The sequence below is a fragment of the Hypomesus transpacificus genome, chromosome 14 (assembly GCF_021917145.1).
Source record: "Hypomesus transpacificus isolate Combined female chromosome 14, fHypTra1, whole genome shotgun sequence".
In the NCBI taxonomy this organism is placed as follows: domain Eukaryota; kingdom Metazoa; phylum Chordata; class Actinopteri; order Osmeriformes; family Osmeridae; genus Hypomesus; species Hypomesus transpacificus.
Genome location: NC_061073.1, coordinates 15,104,876 through 15,128,165, shown reverse-complemented (window position 1 = coordinate 15,128,165; position 23,290 = coordinate 15,104,876). Strand labels below are relative to the sequence as shown.

General features: G+C 47.4%; 2 protein-coding genes across 2 annotated transcripts; both read right to left on the bottom strand.

Annotated features, from left to right (window-relative positions):
* Positions 1-1,138: 1,138 nt before the first annotated feature.
* On the bottom strand, positions 1,139-1,874 carry c14h15orf61 (chromosome 14 C15orf61 homolog). Its single transcript, XM_047035023.1, has 2 exons — positions 1,508-1,874; positions 1,139-1,410 (listed from the first exon to the last, which is right to left on the bottom strand). Exons 1-2 carry the CDS (start codon positions 1,872-1,874, stop codon positions 1,283-1,285), a joined length of 495 nt encoding a protein of 164 aa, XP_046890979.1. The 3' UTR covers positions 1,139-1,282.
* iqch (IQ motif containing H) lies at positions 1,139-23,119 on the bottom strand. The gene is made up of 22 exons (XM_047035022.1): positions 22,913-23,119; positions 22,547-22,669; positions 22,292-22,389; positions 22,129-22,204; positions 21,870-21,989; positions 19,938-20,055; positions 19,715-19,834; positions 19,289-19,470; positions 18,606-19,163; positions 17,819-17,885; positions 15,723-15,806; positions 15,412-15,602; positions 13,767-14,039; positions 13,453-13,641; positions 8,649-8,769; positions 8,165-8,451; positions 4,883-5,050; positions 3,557-3,682; positions 3,371-3,432; positions 2,773-2,881; positions 1,508-2,575; positions 1,139-1,410 (listed from the first exon to the last, which is right to left on the bottom strand). The coding sequence occupies exons 1-21, from the start codon at positions 22,961-22,963 to the stop codon at positions 2,468-2,470; spliced, it is 3,231 nt and encodes a 1,076-aa protein (XP_046890978.1). The 5' UTR covers positions 22,964-23,119; the 3' UTR covers positions 1,139-1,410; positions 1,508-2,467.
* Positions 23,120-23,290: the final 171 nt, after the last annotated feature.

The window sequence follows — 23,290 nt, the reverse complement described above, 5'->3', positions numbered from 1 at the left end:
TCCCCCACAGCTTTGAGAGGCCCAAAGGTGCAGTCATGAAAACAAATACAGTGTGCTCACTACCCTCCACAGCTTGGGTTTCGCAGGTTCACCTCTTCCTTTAATAGGCCCGATACAAAGCTGCAGTCTGTTTCTACCCCCTGCTATTATCTGTCTTGGGCTGTACAGCAGTATCAATGCAGGGCAGGGGTCAAAGGGTCAATGAGTAATTAAGACATGGTTGCCTGAGCATTCCCCATGCTCACTTTCAGCACTCGCCAAAGGTTGGAGATGAAAGAACGACAGATCTCGGTGCAGAATGATCCTGGCGATCACATTTCCTTAAGTGTGTCTAAATGTTCTTTGTTACAGGCAATTCATCTAATTGAGAGATAGTGTAAGTATTGGTATGCCTGAATGCCAGAAGATCTACTTGTTAAGTATTGCACATGGACGTAAAACCCTTATCACACTTCAATATCACAGCAAAACACTCACGATTATCTAGAGCAATTGGTGGCAAAAGGTAAATTGATTTGCATGTAGAACATGAAATTATTGCAACCACTTAGTTGTTGCTAAAGACTAAGGGCCAAGGCCAGGAAATTAAGGTTGCTGATAAATGTAAGAGGTGTTACGGAAATCAATATGGCAGTTTGTCAAACTGCCATATCGGTATGGAGCGGGAGAGAGCCTCTGCTGCGAAGACAAGACTGTGCCAAGTCAGCAAAGCCCATTATCAGAAATCAAAGCCCTGAACAGGCCCTTAGGAGGGCCTTAGGAGGGCCTTAAACAAAGGATGCACTTTTGTAATTAAAAACCATTTTATCAGACCTGTTTTTTCACCAGCTCTCCTCTCTCACTATTGACAATCTGTTGCATGGAGAAGGATCCCTAATTTGACTTTAAATAAATGAGCTTTACAAATCCCTGCATGTGCAAACGAGGTAAAACCAAACGTGGGTGACAGGTTGAAGTACAATTTAAACTTTGTAACCAGTCTAAAATCCCTATGCTCAGCACACATCGAATAATACGATTTCTTACTAGTGGTGAGGTTTTGTACTGTGGATAAATGATAGACTATTCCACCTCTTTTTGTTCAGAAATACACAGGAATAAACAAACAATATAACATTGAGCAATGTCAAGACATTGATGATCTTAAAGACACTTTAATGATATTCATTGACAGATTACCTCAGAGTGAGGTTTGATAAATTACTTCAGAACTGAACTACAGTAAATATTTTAGGGCATTTCTGCTATTAATTCGACAGGAAATTGTTTGTGTTAGGTCTGTTCAGAATTGTGCTCCTTCATCTTCTTTGTATGCAAAATAAACAGTGACGGGTCCAGAGCTAGTCTGTACGGTTTCTGTAACTCCTGCCACCATCCAGCAGCCTAAGCCATAGGCTAAGCATGGGATACCTGAAAGAAGTAGAGATTGTGTTTCACTGTAGGATTCAGGACATTGACACTTGACATAACCAATTCCTTGAATGTATTTTTCCTACCACATACTTACCTAGATTGATCACTTTCAACATGGTGAAGAACCTATCCTCAAAGTCCAGGTTCTCTAGAGGTGCTTTAGTGCAGTGATACTTAATGAAAGGGAAACATCCAGTTCTCAGTATTTGGTAATTGGTTCCATGAACGGGCCAGTTGAAGTTGGACAGTCCGAACTGGTCATTTGAGACGGAACTGTAGCGCACACAGAAGGAAGTCCAGGGAGGTAGTTTGCGTTGCGCAAGGTGACATGTTAAAACTTCCGAAGCTGAAGGACGTCGTACATTTTTTCTAATAGTACTCGGAAACAATATAACTTTGAGAAATGTTGTATGTATCCGACGTAAAATGTCTTTCATACCTAATCGGCAATGAAGTGACATTAACTATCCACCACGACTGTCCATCTGTGTAGACTGAAAAACAACCGAGAGGGCTAACGTTTTATTGCTAAATGTAACGGGCTACATAATACCAAACATTTATTGTAAAACCCTTTACTGTTGTCAAGAAGAATAGTAGCAGTAAGTAATTGTACTTCTTTTGGTATTCATTGAGCTGCAGCGTCTATTACAAGCTAGACATTGTTGTACCGACACTCTATAGATTCCGGGCAAAACATTAACATGGGAACTTGCGTTCCCGATTCTTGGCATGGTGGCAGCACTTCTGCAAAACTTTAAGCTGATCACTGCATTTAGGATTTTATTGAGGAACATAATTTTTTTTCTTTAAGCAGATGAAGATTTGTGGAAAAAAAAGAAAAGATGAACCAGACTACATTTCCCAGTAATATATAGAATGCATTTCTAAATTGAAGTTGTGAGGTACAAATGACTCCTGAAATCATTGTAGCATAATTTTCATTGTTAAACATTTAATGTTGTTAAATATACAGTGCTTAAACTGCACTGAGTTGCCTATTGTTGAGGCATGTTCTCAACATGTTCATTTGAATCGATTGAATTACGGAATGTCAGTGATCCAGTTTAGATTGAACAACAGTTGTGTCTTCTTCCTTCGTTGCATGGGATTTGTTCTGACCAGTCACCCCCAACACGTCTTCTACGTCCTTGATCAGATCCTTCCAAAGAAAAAGAAAATAAACATGATCTGATGTTTAAGTGCATGTTAAAAGAGCAATCATCATTTTATTCCTCTGTGTCCTTCTTAACCCAGAGAAATGTAGCAGGCACAGGCCCTGAAAACATTAACATGTACAATAAGTAGTCAAGCACGATGCAGTTGAATAGAACAATCGTTAGCTCATTAACACCATACCTTAAAATTGGTCTCTCCCTGCATGTTAGGGGCTGATATTTCCTGATGAATGACTGACAGATTCCGAGCAAAGGTCAGTAGGGCTCCCTGGAGATCCTCTGAAATTGTTCTATTATCCACACCCCAAACAAACGAGTTTACTAATGATCCCCTTGCTGCCAGCTAAGAAACAATCACCTTGTTTGTCTGGTGGCGCTGGAGGTAGTTAAATGAATACTTTCAGCTGAAAAGCTCCCCAGTCTTTGGGGGAAAGATGTGAGCACAGACTGTGTTAACCATGGAGGCATTGTGTAAGTCAAAGGATTTGTGTGAGAAATATCTTAAGTAAGCCATTCGCTACAACCTACTGCAATAGGCGTGTTACAAAACTAGAGATGACATCTCAATCCTCCAAAGAAAATCATGGCACACCCTCAGTGTTTCTATAGCAACATTCTAAATCCAAGCTACCACATTCAGACTGAACAAAGTCATGTAAATGTAAACTCAACAGCCATTAAGTCGTTTCTGCAAGATGGGTTACATAGAGGCATTTTAGAATTTCACTCTGAAATGTCATTATTTGTATGAGTGTGTGAAATGACATAGTATTACTCACATCATCCCAAGGCTGTATCTCTCATTGCTGTCATGAAGAGCGAAAGCAGTGCCTTGCTTTTCCTGTGAATAATGTACCAAGTTGAAATGGGGACCATTAAAAGATGTTTTTGCACTCTTTCCGCTTGGCAGTTGGTTAAGAGACATGTTAATTACAGACACTATTTTACCCAAAAGAAGGTTCTACCTTTATGTCAAAGCCGATTCCATGAGCCTTGCACATCTGGAAGAACACGCTGTAATGCACCATGGAGAGGTTGGTGTGAAGCAACCTGCTCCCAATAACAGCATAGCGGCTGCTCAGCGATGGAGCCTGAAAACAGCAGGTCAGATGGACAGTGTGTGGATGAAGCGTGTGCCTATGAGTGGTAGCTTTGTTCCAGTGGGGTTCCTGTTTGCCATAACTCACAAAGGATTTCAATGGCATGATTTTGAATAACATGGCAATAACATTCTTAGTTAGAATGGCAGCAGCATCACATCACCGAGGCAACATTCAGCTGTCTGCTGGCTGCGCGCATGTCCTTAGGGTCAGTCTACAGTTTGGGGAGTATGTGTGATTAGAGAACATGATGAGCACGGGGGCACATGTGCTAAACTGTTGGGCCTTTCTTAATTAACTTAGGAGGGGAAACAAGGAATGTTTGACATACATGCCAATACAAGACACAGTTGCTTTACTTCCAGCTATAAAACCTCCTCAGTCCTTTTGGGATAGAGAATGTCTTTAGTAGTGAGACAAAATCCTGACTATCATAGACATACAGATCATTCAGAACAAGTATATATAAACGAATAGAAAGTGCCCATAGCACTAGAGAGTTTGATCACTTAAAGGTGTGAGGGGCACAGGGATGAAGCTGGAACTGAGCAGCAGGGAGGGGGAGGGCTGCTAAGAACCAAGGAGTGGGCTCGTCATTCGTAGTGATGGCGATGTGTTTCCAGTTGTCAAACGCTGTGTCCTCTGACAACAATAAAAGTGTCAGGCAGGGATTTAATTGTGTTTGCAATATGCAGGCCCCTAATGATGGCCACTGCTGAAACCATTAAGCACCGAAGTGGCTGAAATGCTGTGCTGTTGCACTGGGTCCCAAACTAAATGAATGTTTGATAAAATAATACAAGTCGCGGATTAACAAGCGTAAACACAGGCATGGCTCTAATAAAGGAACTCTATTGTTTAAGGTCTGGCACCAGGTTGATGAGGTGCTTAGGCATGCATACACATGCATAATGAATACGCTATGAATTATTAATGTGTTGATTATTTAGGCTCATCTATCAAAATGATAATGAATTCAGCACCTTAACACCAATTGGGCTTAAGAGTGCATAATTACAGTATTTACTTGTATTTAACCAAAATAAATACCAGTGCACGGATAGCGATTACTGTGATGCATCGAAATATAATCTCTAAAGAGTCAACATAGGTACGAACATTCACGGCACATTTTCACAGCTTCTGAATAGTATCTGCTGTGAGGAAAATATCCACAAAAGAAACACCTACAGTGTGTTGTTTAGCTCCTTTCTGGTGCAAAGAAGACTTCTCCTTGACTGGTACAGGCACTTCCAAGCGGCATGTGCGGCAATTCAGTGTTCCTCCAGTGATGCTGAGTATCACCTGGGTCATGGCCAGTTGGTTACTGTAGGTCAGGTCCAAGTCAATGGCCCACACCTGTAATAACGTACATAAACACACAAAAGACTGCCACACCATGTAAAATTATATCAGGGGGTCAGATGGCTGAGTGGTTAGGGAGTCAAACTATTAGTCAGATGGTTGTTGGTTTGATTCCCGACCGTGCAAAATGACGTTGTGTCCTTGGACAAGGCACTTCACCCTACGTGCCTTGGGGAGAATGTCCCTGTACTTACTGTAAGTCGCTTTGGATAAGAGCGTCTGCTAAATGACTAAATGTCTAAACTAGACTAGACTAAATGTCTATCAAATATCAATCCAATGTTATCACAGAGAGATCATTCTAAACACTCCCAGGGCACAGTGGGCAGATACAGGAAACAGGTCAGAGCCCTTGCAGTCCTCACCAGGTGTTCCCCAGGGAGAGGCCATGGGAAATAAAATAACTTTTACTGTAAGCACTTGTCTACTGAGATGGGCAGTTCCACTTTGAAATGAGGCATGCACAGGTTCTCTCCTAAGTGCGTCTGGGCCAGTTTGCCCAGGGCCTCAGCACTCCACTCTGGTCTAGTGAGAGCCCAACTTCAGATGTGTATGGTAAATGGCATCATTATAAGTATATTAAGAGGTCAGACATGGCCACGGCCTTCTGCTTAAACAGGGCTAATTTTCCCGATAATAACCTAATAGCTATGCCCTCTCTTCAAAAAGTGGCAAATAAATCAGTGGCAAAGGAGTTGTTAATAACTAAGTGGCAGTCCACTGCCTCTCTGTGTCGTTCCTATTTGTCAAAGTAAACGCTCCTGCCACTGAATGCAAATAGCTGCCTGTCTCCTGAACCTCGACACTCAGACTGCCGGATGGTTCCACTGGAACTCTATTAACAGCGCGGACATCTGACCATACTACAGCCCTGTTGAATAATGCATCAGTTCTAATGAATGTGAATTAAGTCAAATCACAAGATATAAGTTATTTTAAAAAAATCTACTGCCTCCTCAAGAGAAAAAAGCAGGCCATCTAGGCATTAACTAAGGCATCAGCCTAGATGGTTCTATGACACCAGTATATCCAGAGGAAGCCTAGCTGAGTCCTGTCAAGGTGTTACCTGGAGCTGGGTGATGGGCAGACACCAGAGAACCATTCATACAGGCCCCAAAGAATCAACCCTCTCCCTCCTCTGCTGCCCTATTGTTATACTTTACAAAGCCATCTGAAATATAAGCCCTGATTCTACCTGGTTTCTATGGCCCGGCATTTTCATTACTAGGCTCCCGGGCAGCAGCTGTGGCTCCATCATTCCACAATGTGAGGAGAGACTACAAGGGCAAACATATGTGACCCACTCCCCCCCCCCCCCAACAAATAAAAGTGGGCAGCTTTTAGCAACAGGTTTGAATTCAAATTGATGTTTAAATCCAGACAGGCCTGCCCAGGCAGTCTGGGCTCTGTGTGGGGACCCAGGGAGAAGCAAACCCACTCTTCTCACTCCTATTGATGTACACAGTTTATTCTCAGTGCGTCCGTCTTCGAATCCCATTGAATGCGCGCCTCTTCATTGAACCTCCAAATGAAATGCTCTTCCCGGAAATTGGAATTGCATTGCAATCACATCGGTTTCATTGTATGAAACCAAGGGTTTGGGAGTCATTCATAATTCAGTGTTTTTTTTTTTTTACCCGTAAAGGTAAAAAAACGCACTGTCCCAAGATCTAGAAAATGTTGACTGGAAGAAGAATACCATTCATGTTCAAGGCCACTGTCGGATTTCAGCCTGTTAAACACAGGTCTAGCTTCACAGATCTAGCACCCAGCCTCAGCACAGCAGTAGCGATACGGGTTCAGAAATGGTCCGTCCCAGCTCTCCTCCTGCGTTAAAAACACCGCAACTCAGTACAGCCTTCATTATATGCTGTACTCTCCGTGTAATTTTGAGTCATGCTAGTAGTAAGTAATAGATCCAGACTCCTCAGTGGTTTTGGTGGGTTGCTGCACAGTCCTACTGGCCCTGAGGGCCAAAGAAAATCACATCAAATAATGCCAGCCTCTTTGCTCTGCAAAGCCTTTCCAATTTCTAAATGCCCCTGGTCTAAATGGATCCCATTAGACCTTTGTAAAGGAAGACCCCATGTGTGCCAGGCACCCTCCCCCCGCCTTACTGTCGGTGGTGGTACCACTTAAGATGTTCAGTTCTTCCATCAGATTTCTAAGTGTTAGAGAGCACAATTCATAACAAAGACTTGTCTAAAGTAGTCTCACAGTGCCTAGCCTCAGTCCATATGATGCTACCCTCTAGTGGCAGAGAAACAAACCACTGACTGGACGCAAAGTCTGTTTAGGATCTGAAATCCTGTAGGAATACAACTGGTATTATTGGATAAAGGATATGAGAAGTGTCTTTGTCAAAGGTTCTCCTCGCTGGGCCACTGTCCCGCTCTCCGCTTTGTTACCCGATGTAAACTGTCCACTCTGTTTCATTATTTCATTGGCCGTATCGTGCACAGAACTCATACACTCATTTCATTTTATAGCTGCAGATCAATACGCAGTCGATGAAGCCACATGCTAAGAGCAGAGGTTAAACAATCATAAAGCGCTCGGTTTCCAAATTCATAGATCAAAGCTGTCAACAGAAAATAAACCCACATTTGAGAGGACCAAGACTTGCTGTTATAGCAAACACACAGAGATCATCCAAATATAACATGTCACTAATCCATCACATGGTAGCACACTAACAGACACACCTCCCCAAGCCAGCAAATCACCTCAGAATGACCTATCGTCTACAAGCACTGAATTTCTGGGCTGCTTCGAGGTTAAAGGGCACGTCTTGAACAGGGGAATCAGTTCATTGACACAATAAGACCTGACAGTTTATTAGATGGCCTTGTGAAACATTTGGCCCCTTGTCCACTGTTTGCCTGTCCTGTTTCACAGCCCCCCAGGGGCCAGTAGGGGAGGCGTCTATCTGCTGATGCGGATCGGTACCCCAGCCACAGTAAATTGATCTCTCTGACCAGCATGGTGAAACTGAACGCTTCATTGACAGCCAGACCACAGTTCACAGCCTCCACAGCCAAGGGTTGGCTTTCAAAGAGAGAGAGAAAGACAGCCAATAATGCATGCGCGCGTGTGTGTGTTGCTCACCTTCTGCTCCAGGGTTCGGGGCTCCAGGAATGTGGCCAGGTCGAGGGAGACGTAGCCCACGATGTGGCGTCGCAGGCAGGATCGTCCCACCCTGCTGCAGACGGAGTGCAGGACGTCTGGGCACACGGAGCTCTGGGGTACAGAGGAGCCGGCCGCCTCCAGCTCGCTGGGGCCGTGCAGCTGGTCCCCACAGGACAGCATGGTCACCTCCCCCCCAGGCTCCAGCAGCAGGTCTACTGTCAGGCAGGTCACACTGTCAGAGGGGGGGTAGGCCTCCACCACTCCACCTGGACACACACAGGGCCGGAGGAGGAGGTGCAGGAGGAGGAAGGGGTGGTGGTGGAGGAGCGGGGGTGGGGGGGGGTGCAACACAAGCGTGGTAGACGAGTCCGAAATAAGGAAATAAAAAAGGGAGTAAATGGGATGACCAAGAAATAAATGAAATATAAATGGTATTTATTGAATTTTTTGGTGTGTGTGTGACCTTGTCTGAGGAAGGCCTTCAGGAAGACAGCCCAGTCTGGGTAACAGGAGGTACTGACTGGCCTGGCGTGATGAGCCAACCACACTGGCACCTCCTCCAGGTACCTGATCAGAACCACCTCCTGTGTGTGTGTGTGTGTGTGGGGGGGGGGGGCACAGACACACACATCATCATCCAACACACCAGCCCTACAAATGTTAACGTGATAACAGCGTCCACCGGTTAAGGCCTGTCTGAGACGTTATCTGTACGGGTACTAACTGTGGCTGTTAACCTTCAAACCCTCAATGGCTGACCAATCCCTTTGTGAGTCTCAGATGGCCGGAGAGAGAGAGAGAGGGGGGGGGGGGGGGGGGGGGGGGGGGGGGGGTCTGAGTGACAGTCTATTATCAGAGGGCCTCAGCAGTCTAATGGCTTTAACTCACAAGCATGGAGACAGCACCTGCCCTCAATAACAACTGCCTTCCCTGCAGCCTGATGAATACCAAAGCTAGGCCCATCTATCAAGGGATCAATCAGGGCCCCGACTCTGATCAATACCGCTCTTGTTTCTGTAACTAGGAAATGCCCTAATGGCTTTGCTACTTAATTATGTTGTTAATTGCCAAGTTTCACTTTCAGCAGGTGTCCCGAAAACAGTTTAGTAATTAGTGCACACTCTCGTCTGACCTTTTTTACTGTATAAATAATGTACCGCACACTCTCATGCACTAACGTGGTGTGGCTGACAACATGACTGATATAACGTGGCGCAACTAACATAGTAAACTTACCATAAAAATATACTCTTTATGGTCATTTTTATGGCTTCTTAAAAGAACAAAATTTAGTTCTGTGTACTTTTAATAGTGTGCACCAAATTGCAAATAAAAGCTTAGTATAAAAAAAAACTATTGTCGTATTTTAAAACCAACAAGAGCACACGACACCATTTACTGAATAAAAGAGAGGGTGGATACATTTCCGGGAGAAGAACGCCTTTTTCCTTTGTCATCTTTAACATACTCTAACTGTTTGGAGCGTGTTCTGTTTGGCTTCGCTGGGTAAGATATACCAGCAGATTAGGCTGTTGATATTCCAGTCATGTAACTGCCATCATCATATTCAAGTACTGTAAGAGTCGAGGTCAAACGCTGCACAGTGATTTCCCTCCTCCACAAGCCATAAAGCACACAATGGTGTGGCAAAAAGTGTACAGGAACGGCTGCCGTTTTCAACGCAAGAGCAGCCTCACCCCGAGACTTTGCCTTTGCGCTTCACAGGGACGATGGCTCGGAAAAAAAGAAAAGGAGGGTACTTTACAATATTTTATTTGGACTTAAACTGCGAGCGCCACTATATGAGAGGATTCATGCCTTGCTTGGCGTCCACATAAAACTAAGCAATCTGGCCATAAATAAAATAGATGTTGGCTCGGCTCTTTCATTGTCGTTTGATCTCTCCATTATAGACTGTAACAACTCGAGGGACATGTCCTGGAACTAGCCTGAGTGCAGTCTCTGGCCTTATCACAGTGGGACAGTCCTGACTGCTTTCATTCTTAAGCAGTAACACAGTCGTTGCATTAGTCCAAAGCTCTGTGGGGAATAAGCCTGTACTGTGTTGGAAATGGACCGCATGGAAATAGGGATGGGCAATAAGTGAACTCTTCTTAGTCAGAGCAATCAGGCTATTAGGCATGTCCATTTGGATATCGTCTGTACTAACAGGAACCTTGAAGCCCATTTGGAAACAAAGTTTCTATAGAGGTTACATTCATGGTCCCAAACAAAGATATTACATGTTGTGATTATCCCACATAGTGTCTTTTTGAATAACTAAAACAAGTTGTTGTACTCAATTTGTCTGCACACAGCCGACGAGAAAGGCCATATTCACTCCTTCTGTTGATGCTATTACGTGTCGTTTTCCCTCCGCAACCTAATGATCCATTCAGACTGTGTGTTCGTAAGCATGAGTGTGTCTACGGCTCCGTTCAGGCGTTGAATGGGTCCAGATCTACACGTCTTTAACTTCTGTCTGTGTAAATGGTGTGGAGGTCCGGGGGGGGGGGGGGGGGGGGGGGCGGCCGGCTGGAACACTGAGCTGCAGGCCATGGACCCCATGATGTGTAGGGGGGCTCTGCAGCCATGTCCCTCTTCCTGCCCCCTCCAGGCCTTCCCACCGGCAGCCTGGAGCGGTTAGCCCCCTCCATGCCTCCCCTCCAGCAGCCTGGAGTGGCTAGCCCCCTCCAGCAGCCTGGAGCTGGCTAGCCCCCTCCATGCCTCCCCTCCAGCAGCCTGGAGCTGGCTAGCCCCCTCCATGCCTCCCCTCCAGTAGCCTGAAGCTGGCTAGCCCCCTCCAGCAGCCTGGAGCTGGCTAGCTCCCTCCGGGCCTCCCCTCCAGCAGCCTGGAGCTGGCTAGCCCCCTCAATGCCTCCCCTCCGCAGCCTTGAGCTGGCTGGCCCCCTCCATGCCTCCCCTACAGCAGCCTGGAGCTGGCTAGCCCCCTCCATGCCTCCCCTCCAGCAGCCTGGAGCTGGCTGGCCCCCTCCATGCCTCCCCTCCGCAGCCTGGAGCTGGCTGGCCCGGGCATTCTTCTAGCGGGCCACATGGCGCTCCTCTATTCTTCCTCTCTGTGAGTTTAGCCAGCCTTCTCTTCACGCTGAGCCCAGCACAACAGTCAATAATTAAACAATATGCGCACAGTCTGCTAAAAACACAGGGGCAACTCTCTCCCCCCTCCCCTGTCTGATGTTTCATGGTTTATCTTTGAGGTGTGGGGCAGGCATAACAATTGCCCCCGGCAAAACTGCAGATCCTAACAGGAAATATGGTTATTTACATTTTTACATTATGGTGTTCCATGAATAATTGATTTAAACTGCGAGCTGCATTTCTTTTAATGAACACAGCAATTGTCTTTCTCAACAAACATTAACTGTATGCACCTATTCATGGATTATAGTTGTTTACAAATAGCAATATGTGTTCAATTCATTGAGAGTGGCATTTATACCATTACTACTGCAGTCGCAGCATTTCATGCTACAGTAATAAGAACTTTATCTCAATGTGTGTAGCTGTGTTTTGATTGTCTGCATTTCCCACCATGAAGATAAGTTAGAAGATCCATCAAATATTGATGTGTTTGAGTTTGCCTTAAATCGAACGGACAATGCACAGGCTAGGCAAGCTGTTCTACTTTACAACCATTAGCTGGCGAGCGTCCCCTCTGAAAGATACACAAAGCATCGTGGAAAAAGAGAGGCAAGGCAATCATTTAGGGAGAAGAGAGACTAACAGTAACATAACCTCAATGCACCCCATCTTGTCATTGATTAAAAGAGCAAGGTGTCGAGCTGGGCCCGGGCAAAGTGCTGCCTCCATATGGCCCTGGAGCCCCGGGGCTATGGGCCTGGAGCCCCAGGGCTATGGGCCCTTGCTGCCCACAGCTCTCCCTGGGACCCCAGCTGGTGGAGAAAAAAACCCATTTACTCTGCCTCCTACGACGCCACCACCGAGCCGCCATTATGGACCTTGGCGGTGGCTCAACCACTCTGTGTCGTAATTAACAGCACCGATGTTCCAACAATTACAGCCCTGGTCGAGGCCCGCCGCTCCGTGAATCAGGGACAGACTTAATGGTTGAAAGGGAGAGTTGGATCTCCAGACCTTGAGGCTGCTCTAAGGAACGGAATAAAAAAGGCAAAAGCAGTGTGCTCCAAGCCCATAATGATTAGCCTGTAATTAGTTTGCACAAAGCATCATGTTCAATGGCAAAACAAGTAATTAACACATGACAGGAAATCAAAAGCTACTTTGAAAGCATATACGGAGTAAGAGCCACAGGCCAAGAAGCTGTGTGGACTCATTAGAAGTGTGCTCCGTTAATGCTAACTGTTAAGCACATATGCATGACACTTTTTGTTTGGAATATGCGTCAAAGATACACTTTCATTCATATGCAGGTGCTCCAATTATAAACGTTTCAACGTTCAAAGTTCATTCCATAGTCCACTACAGTAGTATTCTCATATTAGTCTATAACACTAAAACCTCCATTGGCCATGGATTACCTTGTTAACATCATGAATCACTCCGCTATGTTGAGGAGGGTTTTATGGTGAAAATGAATGTACAGTTCTCTGAGTGGGAGGGGAGCTCTCTCTGAGCCATGTTCACTCTGAACGGCTCGAAACTGTCACTGCACACAAGGTGAATGAGTGGATTCATTCAACCTACTTTGCAGTTTGCTGTCCTCTTCTACATATAAAATCCAACTAATGGCGGTTCTGTAAATAATGGATATTGGCTGGAGGAACTTGTATCTATTCAGGCCATTTATCGATCGCTGTGTGAGAAAAGACCGTGCAGCAAGGACCTTGGATGATTTGAGTCATAGAGCTGACCCCATGGCTCGTCCTCTGACATCACGGTGACCTTCGCAGTGGCAGGGGCATGTGGCCTCTCTAGATCGCAACGTCTGTGACTGTTCCCGACATCATCGTATGATAATGGGGGTGCACAGAACAGTGGGCCCCTCTGTGGAGTCTGCCAAGCGGTCGCTTGTCACAAATGAGTGAAAGAGTGGGGGAGAGAGCGGAGGGAGAGAGGGAGGGAGAGGGCGGAGGGAGAGAGAGAGAGCGGAGGGAGAAAGGGAGGGAGAGAGTGGAGGGAGAGAGCGGAGGGAGAGAGTGGAGGGAGAGAGCGGAGGGAGAGAGAGAGAGCGGAGGGAGAGAGAGAGTGGAGGGAGAGAGCGGAGGGAGAGAGAGAGAGCGGAGGGAGGGAGGGGTGGTGTTGGGGTAAAGGGTCACCTCTCGTACCTGAGCCCAGGCGGTCCTCCAGCGTTGAGGCCCGTGGCGCTGGAACTCCTGCTGGGCCCAGGCGTGGCAGCTCAGGTGGGACACGTCGCAGAACGCCGTGCCTCGACCCCCCAGCTCGGCGTCCATCTTGAAGAGCCAGCGCCGCACGTCCATGTTGTCCGTCATCAGCCGGGCGAGGGTTTCGTGGAGCTGGAGGAGACAGGAGGGAAACGCTCATGTGGAGGAACAGCGGTACAAGAAAAGGAGACTTGCAGAAGTAGTGGGGGAGAAGCAGGTGTGGAGGGGGTGGGGTCTGGTAGGGATGCTGTGAGGACCTGCTGTAAGGAGTAGATGTCCCACTGGCCGGGGGAGACGTCGACCTCGGCACTGGTGAACACCCTCCTGCCTCCAGACTTGGTGCCGTAGAGATGGGCTACGGCGGGCTCCGAGCCCAGGATGGCCACCCCCAGCTCATCAGCCACGGCCAGGTCGTCCACGTGGGCTACCCCGCCCACGATGTAGGCCTGCTTGCCCTGGATCAGGTTCCGGATGCGCCGTAGGGTGTGGGGGCTGTACCTGAGCAGCGTGGACAGGCACATGTTGTGGGTCTGAAGGAGAGGAGAGGACAGAGGAGAGGACAGAGGAGAGGACAGAGGAGAGGACAGAGGAGAGGACAGAGGAGAAGACAGAGGAGAGGACAGAGGAGAGGACAGAGGAGAGGACAGAGGAGAGGACAGAGGAGAGGACAGAGGAGAGGACAGAGGAGAGGACAGAGGAGAAGACAGAGGAGAAGACAGAGGAGAGGACAGAGGAGAGGACAGAGGAGAGGACAGAGGAGAGGACAGAGGAGAGGACAGAGGAGAAGACAGAGGAGAGGACAGAGGAGAGGACAGGACAGAGGAGAGGACAGAGGAGAGGACAGAGGAGAAGACAGAGGAGAGGACAGAGGAGAGGACAGGACAGAGGAGAGGACAGAGGAGAGGACAGAGGAGAAGACAGAGGAGAGGACAGAGGAGAGGACAAAGGAGAGGACAGAGGAGAGGACAGAGGAGAAGACAGAGGAGAGGACAGAGGAGAGGACAGAGGAGAGGACAGAGGAGAGCGGTTTACGTGTGCGTTCGGTCCTGATGGATCACAGCAAACACATAACTGCTCTGTCATTGTAGCAGCCAGCGGGGGTCGTGACCTCTCCTGTATTTCAGCAGGTTCAATTGATAAAAGCTGCCAATGCAAAGCCTTCCCCTATCCTTCACATCTTTAATGTGTGGTAGCGTTCCTTGGGAAAACAACTAATTACTTAACATCTGTATTTATTTGATCCACATGGAATTATCCCTTCTGTCACTGGCAGAATGCGCTGGCGGCCATGGGTAACAGTGATTCATCTCAGCAACACGTCTGGCATAGTTTAACAACAAAGCAGCGGGAAAATCAATCGAGAAAAACGAATGCTGCCATGCTACGCTTTTATCTGGAGCAGGAGACACTTACATGAAGCAGTGAATAATAAGTGATTTAACTCATCTCGTCAATACAGTGCTCTGCTGAAGCAGGTTGTGTCTATAGGAATATCCAAATAAATACATGTATATGATAAGGAGCATTAAACTACCCGATGGTGATTTCGAATTCCCTTAAAGGTTTAACCTAGATTAATTATTTAAAAGCCTTACACGAAACATGAAAACATGAAATATGTGTCTCATGATCATTCTCATTAAAAGGTAATAAAAATGCAAACATGGATGAATCAAATCGGACTGTTCACGGTGGGCTTCAGAAGAAACCTCCTCCAGCACCCCCTTGAGGAGAATATATAAACTTCAGATGGGCACAGAAATCAACTGGTGCCTGACTCCATCCAGTAAGGCAAGAGTAATACTTGAAATAATTAATCCGCAAAAAAAATACAATTAGCCTAATAAATAACCTACTTATGAGAAACATCTGGGGAACTTGCATGGATGAGGTGGTCCTTACCGGGAAGTACTCCAGAGCATCAGGCGTGATGATGGTGAAGCGCTGGACGCAGGGGGCCTGAGCGGGCCCTTCCTTGCCCCCCTCCCTGCCCCCCTCCCTGCCCCCCTGCAGGCTCAGCAGTCTGGTGTAGTACAGGGCCAGATCCTCCCCCAGGTTCACCGGAGACACATAGATCACCTGCACCTTCTCATCTGCACAACACAGCAGCCGGGACCAGCGCACCAGCGCACCACAGATGAGGCTGCTGTACCGTGAAACAGTGCAGTGTGTATTGCGGCAGCGTGTGTGTCTGTGTGTGTGTGTGTTCCTACCTCTCACGTCACACAGGCGACCCATCTGGATATTCTGCAGGATGTGGAAGCCCTTCAGGCTGAAGCGATGGGGATGCGGGTAGCCTGCCACAGGGAGAGCAGGGTTACAATCACCGTTTACTGCTGTGTTAGAATACAACATGTAGTATCAAATGAGGGCTTATTCCAGGTAGGTACTGTGACCTCCACTAACTAGCAGTAATATCCATAATAAGCCCTGAGGACCCATGTCCAATCAGATAGCTCTGGAACAAACAGACAGGGGCAGACCCAGAGAGGTTCACTCTGGAGTGTATGTGAGAGGATTCTCCAATGAATAAAGGTAATTAAATGATTGAATTCATGCTAATTAACAACAATGGGGTTCAACTTCCTAATTATCCTTGCTCACACAGCACTCTCCTCAGCCACCCTAAGTGCAAATAAAGCATTCCATCTGCTGGTAATTAGGCCTAATAATTTCAGACTATTGTTTAATGATTTAGAATGCACATCTGATTACTGTCAAAATGAGACATACTTTTTCAAACTGACTTAACGATGGATTCTAGCCTACCCGTTCTGCTTACAGTAAGAGGAAGGGATTGTTTCTCGTGTAGCCTTTTTTTAGTCCATTGCTTTCAATTCTCTAGTGTCCCTTATGAAATATCCATCCATAATGGATTTTCATTCGCTTAATCTCCAAATTAAATGGCGATTGAGGCCAAATTGTTCAGTTCTCTGGCATTTGCACTCTCATCATGTTCAGAGTGGGGGTTTTCCCTGCCGACACACATTTAGGGGAGAGGAGGCAGCTTGCAGTCAGGCTGCAGATCGGAGCAGAGCAGCAGTGTGGTGAGACCGGGCTGGACAGGTGCAGCGTGTGCAGGGAGGATGAGGGCAGACAGGATGAGAGCAGGATGAGAGCAGACAGGCTGAGAGCAGGATGAGGGCAGACAGGCTGAGAGCAGGATGAGGGCAGACAGGCTGAGAGCAGGATGAGGGCAGACAGGCTGAGAGCAGGATGAGGGCAGACAGGCTGAGAGCAGGATGAGGGCAGACAGGCTGAGAGCAGGATGAGAGCAGACAGGCTGAGAGCAGGATGAGGGCAGACAGGCTGAGAGCAGGATGAGAGCAGACAGGCTGAGAGCAGGATGAGGGCAGGCAGGATGAGAGCAGGATGAGGGCAGGCAGGATGAGGGCAGGGAGGCTGAGGGCAGGCAGGATGAGGGCAGGCAGGATGAGGGCAGGGAGGCTGAGGGCAGGATGAGGGCAGGATGAGGGCAGGCAGGATGAGGGCAGGCAGGATGAGGGCAGGATGAGGGCAGGATGAGGGCAGGCAGGATGAGGGCAGGCAGGATGAAGGCAGGATGAGGGCAGGCAGGCTGAGGGCAGGCAGGCTGAGAGCAGGATGAGGACAGGCAGGATGAGGGCAGGATGAGGGCAGGCAGGCTGAGGGCAGGATGAGGGCAGGATGAGGGCAGGCAGGATGAGAGCAGGCAGGCTGAGAGCAGGCAGGCTGAGAGCAGGCAGGATGAGGGCAGGATGAGGGCAGACAGGATGAGGGCAGGCAGGCTGAGAGCAGGCAGGCTGAGGGCAGGGAGGCTGAGGGCAGGCAGGCTGAGAGCAGGCAGGCTGAGGGCAGGGAGGCTGAGGGCAGGCAGGATGAGGGCAGGCAGGATGAGGGCAGGCAGGCTGAGGGCAGGCAGGCTGAGGGCAGGCTGAGGGCAGGATGAGGGCAGGCAGGATGAGAGCAGGCAGGATGAGGGCAGACAGGATGAGGGCAGGCAGGATGAGGGCAAACAGGCTGAGGGCAGGATGAGGGCAGGATGAGGGCAGGCAGGATAAGGGCAGACAGGCTGAGAGCAGGCAGGATGAGGGCAGGATGAGGGCAGGATGAGGGCAGACAGGATGAGGGCAGGATGAGGGCAGGCAGGATGAGAGCAGGCAGGCTGAGAGCAGGCAGGATGAGGGCAGGCAGGCTGAGAGCAGGCAGGATGAGGGCAGGCAGGCTGAGAGCAGGCAGGATGAGGGCAGGCAGGCTGAGAGCAGGCAGGATGAGGGCAGGCAGGCTGAGAGCAGGCAGGATGAGGGCAGGCAGGCTGAGATATAGCTACCTAATGAGGGGATGTGGATAATGGTCCTCCAGGAAGACTGGACGTGTTTCCAGTTGGCTGCCAGATGCTGGAGATGAGATAGGAACAGTGATGAGTGAGAGGACTGCCTGCTCATGCACACACTCACACACACACACACACACACACTCACACACTCACACACTCACACAGACACACACACACACCCTCACACAGACAAACACAGATACACACACAAACTCAACACTTCACTGAGCAGCTAAAACACATCGAGCTTGTATTTCTCTGGGCTTAACAGGACCAACCAAGCATAAAAAAATCACCTTAATTAAATTATGTGCTTACTTAGAAACATCTTCTCTAAATTAATTCACTCAGTAAGGTACATGATGATTCTGCCAGGGGAAGATTAGGGGCTTAATTAACAGGGTATGGATGTTTAAATGCTGAGAACATACATTAGTGCATGTATACATGCACCAAATTCTGGTAAAAATAAATTGATTTGTAGAGGCTAATTAAACTGACTGCCCGTGATCATAAAGATGTTACAAGCAAGATGACAGCCTAAACAAGACATCTGCGCTGACACATGGATTTATACACATTGCATATGGGAGGAGTGTGCTGTCATATACCTGCCTAAACCTCCTAATCAAAAACAGACTACTCATTTTACTAGACCCCAGTTAATTTAGATGTCGGTAATGAAGGTTATATCCACATTTGTGGTGAAAGGCTGGCGTGCGTCGAGGGTGTGCGTATGTGTGTCGCGAGGTACAGACAGGGTCTGTACAGCCAGCCGCACCTGGGCTCTGGTGCGGAAGTTCTCCAGGTGTCTGAGGCGTGTGGCCTGCAGGGCCTTCCGGACACGGCCCAGCTGAGCGTGCATCAGCCAGGAGATGGCTATGGTCCCCGCTGCCCATTTGCGCTTGCGGTGAAGCAGGTAGGCAGCGCGGGCCGTGTGGCGCCTCCAGCAGGTCTGAATGCGGACTGCGGCCACTTCTGTGCCGCCCTCCCCCTTGTAGCGCTGACCTGGGCGGTACACCAGGTCCCACACCTCCTCCCTGTTCTCCAACACTGAGAGGAGGCGCTCCACAGAGCTGCCCCCGCCCCCGCCCCCGGCCCAGGCCGGCCCCCTACCCTGGGCCAGCTCCACCAAACGTCTCCCGTTCACCTGCGCCCTGGGCACAGCAAACTCCCGGAGCAGCCTCTCCAGGCTCCACAGAGCCTCCACCACCGTGCCCCAGCTCAGGCAGTAGTGCTGCTTGAAGCAGCAGAAATCAGGTGCAGTGGGGTTGATCCGCCCCTCTGTTATGACAAAGGACAATTTACTGATGACCAGGGGAGCTGGAGAGGGCCGACACTGCGGAGAGAGACAGGGGCTGGAACTCGGTGTGGTTGAACGAAACTCAAGGTAAACATTAAGTGCTAACGTTACTCTGGTCGTTCGTCTCTCCTTTGTCATTAGGGCTGGTTTAAGGATGATACCTGAGGGTTGAGAGACGTGAGTCGGGCAGCGCCTTGCGACATGTGTCGTTGGTTGGCGGTCTTGGAAGCGGCGGAGGGGGGAGGGGTGTGGGTCCAGGTGGGTGGCCGTTCGTGTTCAGCTTTCGTCATCTCCTTACCCAAAGTCAAATCCTTCAGACACTTGGACATCCTCTCTGGTGAAGCTGAAAGAAAAAAAAAAACAGCGGCATTTCCACTCTATCACACAGGCTGTGTGTTTACTGTAGCTAACCAGGCACAGACATCACTGTCAAATCTGACTGGCAGCTGTCCCTACAGGCAAGCCGGCTCTTTAAATACAGATGGCTTGAGGTAAGGGATTTTGACAGAAAGGGCCCAAAGCAAAACGACAGCTTCTGTTCATTATTTCTCGGGGTTACATTTCCAAGATGAGAGGAAGGTACTGACCGGTCTTGGAAGACGGCTCTCTGTGATGGAGAGGAGCTGCCTTTGGATGCACAGAGGTCTGAAACAAACAGAGTTCTGCAGCTGACAGGGGGAAACCCTTCTCCACGAGACTCGCCATGCCTGGAACAAAAAATACTACACATCAGGACCGCATCATTCCCAGAGCCTTGCGGACGGTGCTACGATATGGAGAGGGAAGGAGAGGAAGGAAGTGTGTGTTCACCTGCTTTCATGTCATCTTCTGACAGTGGGGGTGCCAAGTAGAGGTTGCAGCGCGTGCCCCCTGGCACGATGGATAGACTTCCCGCGGTGGGCCCCGTGACTACTTTGTGAGATGGAAGCTAATGAGACAAAACAATAGGAAACATCTTGCTATGGATCTTGGAATGAACCCACCAGCCTCCCTGACTGAAGCAAAATACTGGCCTCAAGGGCCATCAAAAAGAAATATCAAACTACAAGTTTGATAGCTTGTTCAACTAGAGGGCTATTAGTCTCGGATCACTGACTAGAGTTTCCTCAAAACAAAACTTTGCAAAAGGCTAGGAGGCAACCATCCATTAATCAGACCAGTGGCAGCTTGTTGATGTCAGGAAATATGACTTTCTGGCAGCGAGACTGTGAAAGGGAGGGAAGGAATGCTGTGTGATTACAACCGACAGATTTTCTGCATTCATTAAAGGAAAGAAAGCTAAAAACACAGCAGTTAAAACTATTGTAACGTGGCAAATAAGTTCCCTCCCTGCAGCAATCAATCAGTCGGAGATGATAAAACGTATTCATTTTACTGTTCTACCAAAATTACACAGATGTTTTATTGCTAGTTTAATACAAAAACGTCCAGCCAAACAATTTCGAGCTCCACTGTAGAAACAATGTATGAGATACGACCTATGGGATGAAATTCTCAGATGATTTCACCCGACACAAGGCACAAACTTGTGCTTGAAAAGAACACTGAAGCGAAGGCGGCCTGCACCGTTTCTGCCTTGCTGTTCCTCCAGACTCTTCACCTGATGCTAGCCTGCTTGTGTCTCCTCAGACCACTGAGCTCTCTGACAGACCTCTGGCAGTAGCCAGGTGCTGAGAGAGACACTCCTTAAAGGCACACATCTGTTTCAGACGTGTTGGGGGGGGAGCGGGGGAGCTGGGGAAATAGGGGCATCTTTGCGAAAAATTGCACAAGTGCAAAAGCTGCTTCCCAGACAGGAGGAGAGGAGAGCTGGCCGAAGCTGCAAGAGAAAGCAATGGGCAGGGAGCCAGTGGTTACCAGTTGGGTAGGCTACGGCTGTCTTATTGGCATGCTGGAGCAGGTATCCACTCCTGTCCAGAGACAGCTGTAAACCAGCAGCCCATAGCACAGCAATCAGGCGCAGGTTTCCTTAATAGAATGCTGATGTACTGCAATCTGCTCCTCTCCGCTTCTTGCAGCCAGCTCTTACGTCCTCCTCTTATTCAGAGTGACAGCCTCGGCCCTCGTGACAAGCCCAGTATACGGAGCAGGGGGGAGATTGGAGGGGAAAGCTGAGCATGAAAACTGTCTGGAACGAATGGCGACCTTTGAAAAGATTAATTTGTTTACGAAGACATGTGCTGGCTGTCATCTCTAAACCATGTGACCTTCACACCACAGTCTGTCTCTGGGCATGTGGAATTGAGTCATCTGTTAACATAAACTGTCCTATCACTTCTTATTTCAGCGGGTGGCATCTGCCTTTAGGTTTCAGGCAATGATTTGGAGCTGGAAACTTTCCAGTGTTGAACACCAATTGTCTAATTCATCTCAATTACAAACCTGAAATAATTTCTAATCAAGTCCAGAAGTAGGTGTTTTATGTATGTGTTGATGTGCCACATCAACAAAAGCCAAGATAAGCCGAGTGAATCAACCTTTTAAAACGAAAATTATTACAAAGTACATAAACAAATAGTGGCTTCTTATAGCAACATGTTTAGAAGCGGCCAAATATTTCAATAATCTGTTCAAAATACACACTTACTAGAATCAAAAAAGGTCACATCAGATCGTTTACCTTCGTTTACTGCCATTTCGGAAGAAAATATGCAGCAGAAATATAATAAATAAATTATAAATTAATTTTAAGCCAGGTAAAACATCTACATCAGTCTATGTACAGTAAAGACTACTACTCACTGAGGTGGTTGATCTCTTGGGCAGGTCAGGAAGCTGTATTCCATAGCTCTGGTGCATGACAACTCTGTTCTTTGGGTGAACGGGATTACAGAGCAAGCGCATCGTCAACGCTGCCTTGTGCTGTGAAACAGAGCATTAGAAACGTATTCAACCCAACTCTCAGTTGTATAAAGTATTGTCATATGTTGGCGCGTTGTGGTTGTGACGGTTTTTAAGAAAATCTAGTCCTGAAGGTTAGTGGGGCAGGAGGATACTTAACCTTCTCCCCAGCTGAAGGCATCACACCCTGCCCTCTTTGAGGACGCATGTCTGGGATACTATCAAGAGATGGTTTCCTGTGTAAAAGACCACAAGTTTTTCATAGCTTTCACAAAAGAGTGACAGGTCTGAGTGATGGTTTGGCAGTCCTATTGCTTGCTTACCATTTGGATATCTGAACTTTCTTTTTTTCCAAGTCTTCAATGCTTGGAAGTGTCAGCACCTGTTTATTCACTGTCTTTAAATACTCTTCTGCTCGCTTCTATTGACAGATAATGATTATGATATGCAGAAATAACTTATATTTCAACAATATTGGATGTGCTTTTTTTATATTGCCAGCACATCTGTCGTCAAATAAATGTGAAAGGTCCCAATTCTGTAAAATGGTCTAACAGAAAGGCCCACCAAGAACTCACTCTGATTCCATGTTCTGTCCTGTGAATGGCAGTGTCCAAAGCTTTGATGTTAAATGTTTCTCCCTTTTCATGAAGAGTAATCCTGCCAAGACTACGCTTCAGTTTTTTCAAATCATCTTGAACCTGGATAATCATAGAGATTATAAAACGTAGATAATGAAAACCGTCAGGTCTTCTACAACCTCAAGAAAGGGCAAGCATATAGTGCTATCTCTATGGAAACTCCTTATGATTTCTTATATCAGTTCTGAATAATTAATTAATTGATATACCTAGCTATACAGTAGTGCTAACTTTGTTTAAACTTTGTTTAAAGCCGGTTCACACATTGTTTCGTAGTAGCTAGTCTAGCTAGACTTAATTTACCTGGATTAAAATACTTCCCAGTTCATCTGTGTTCTGAAGGATATCTGCCATTACTTTGTAAAACAAAGTCTACAATCTTTGTAAAACAAAACTTTTTCAGAGTTTCATGATAAAGTGAGATTGATCTGATTGCTTCCCCTCTTCATCCATTAATACCACGGCTGTCTAGGTCACTTGTTGTTTCTGAAAGCATGTCACTTTCCACATAATTTCTAGCTACAAAATTGGAAACACAGTAGCCATGACAACGGGACACCAATTCCGGAAGCAGAAATAACATCGTACATTAAATTGGATATCAAACTAGCTAAATACAAGATTGTATATTGGAGATATTACTAAACATGTCAAACTGTCCGATTTTAAATACATTTAGAT

Coding starts and splice junctions, on each gene's coding strand:
- c14h15orf61 (XM_047035023.1), bottom strand. CDS start 1,874: ATGTCACTTCATTGCCGATTAGGTATGAAAGACATTTTACGTCGGATA. Junction 1,411..1,507: donor GTTGAAAGTGATCAATCTAG/GTAAGTATGTGG, acceptor TACTTCTTTCAG/GTATCCCATGCTTAGCCTAT.
- iqch (XM_047035022.1), bottom strand. CDS start 22,963: ATGGCAGATATCCTTCAGAACACAGATGAACTGGGAAGTATTTTAATC. Junction 22,205..22,291: donor AAAGTTCAGATATCCAAATG/GTAAGCAAGCAA, acceptor TCTTTTACACAG/GAAACCATCTCTTGATAGTA. Junction 15,807..17,818: donor TATCCACATCCCCTCATTAG/GTAGCTATATCT, acceptor TCCCTGTGGCAG/GCTACCCGCATCCCCATCGC.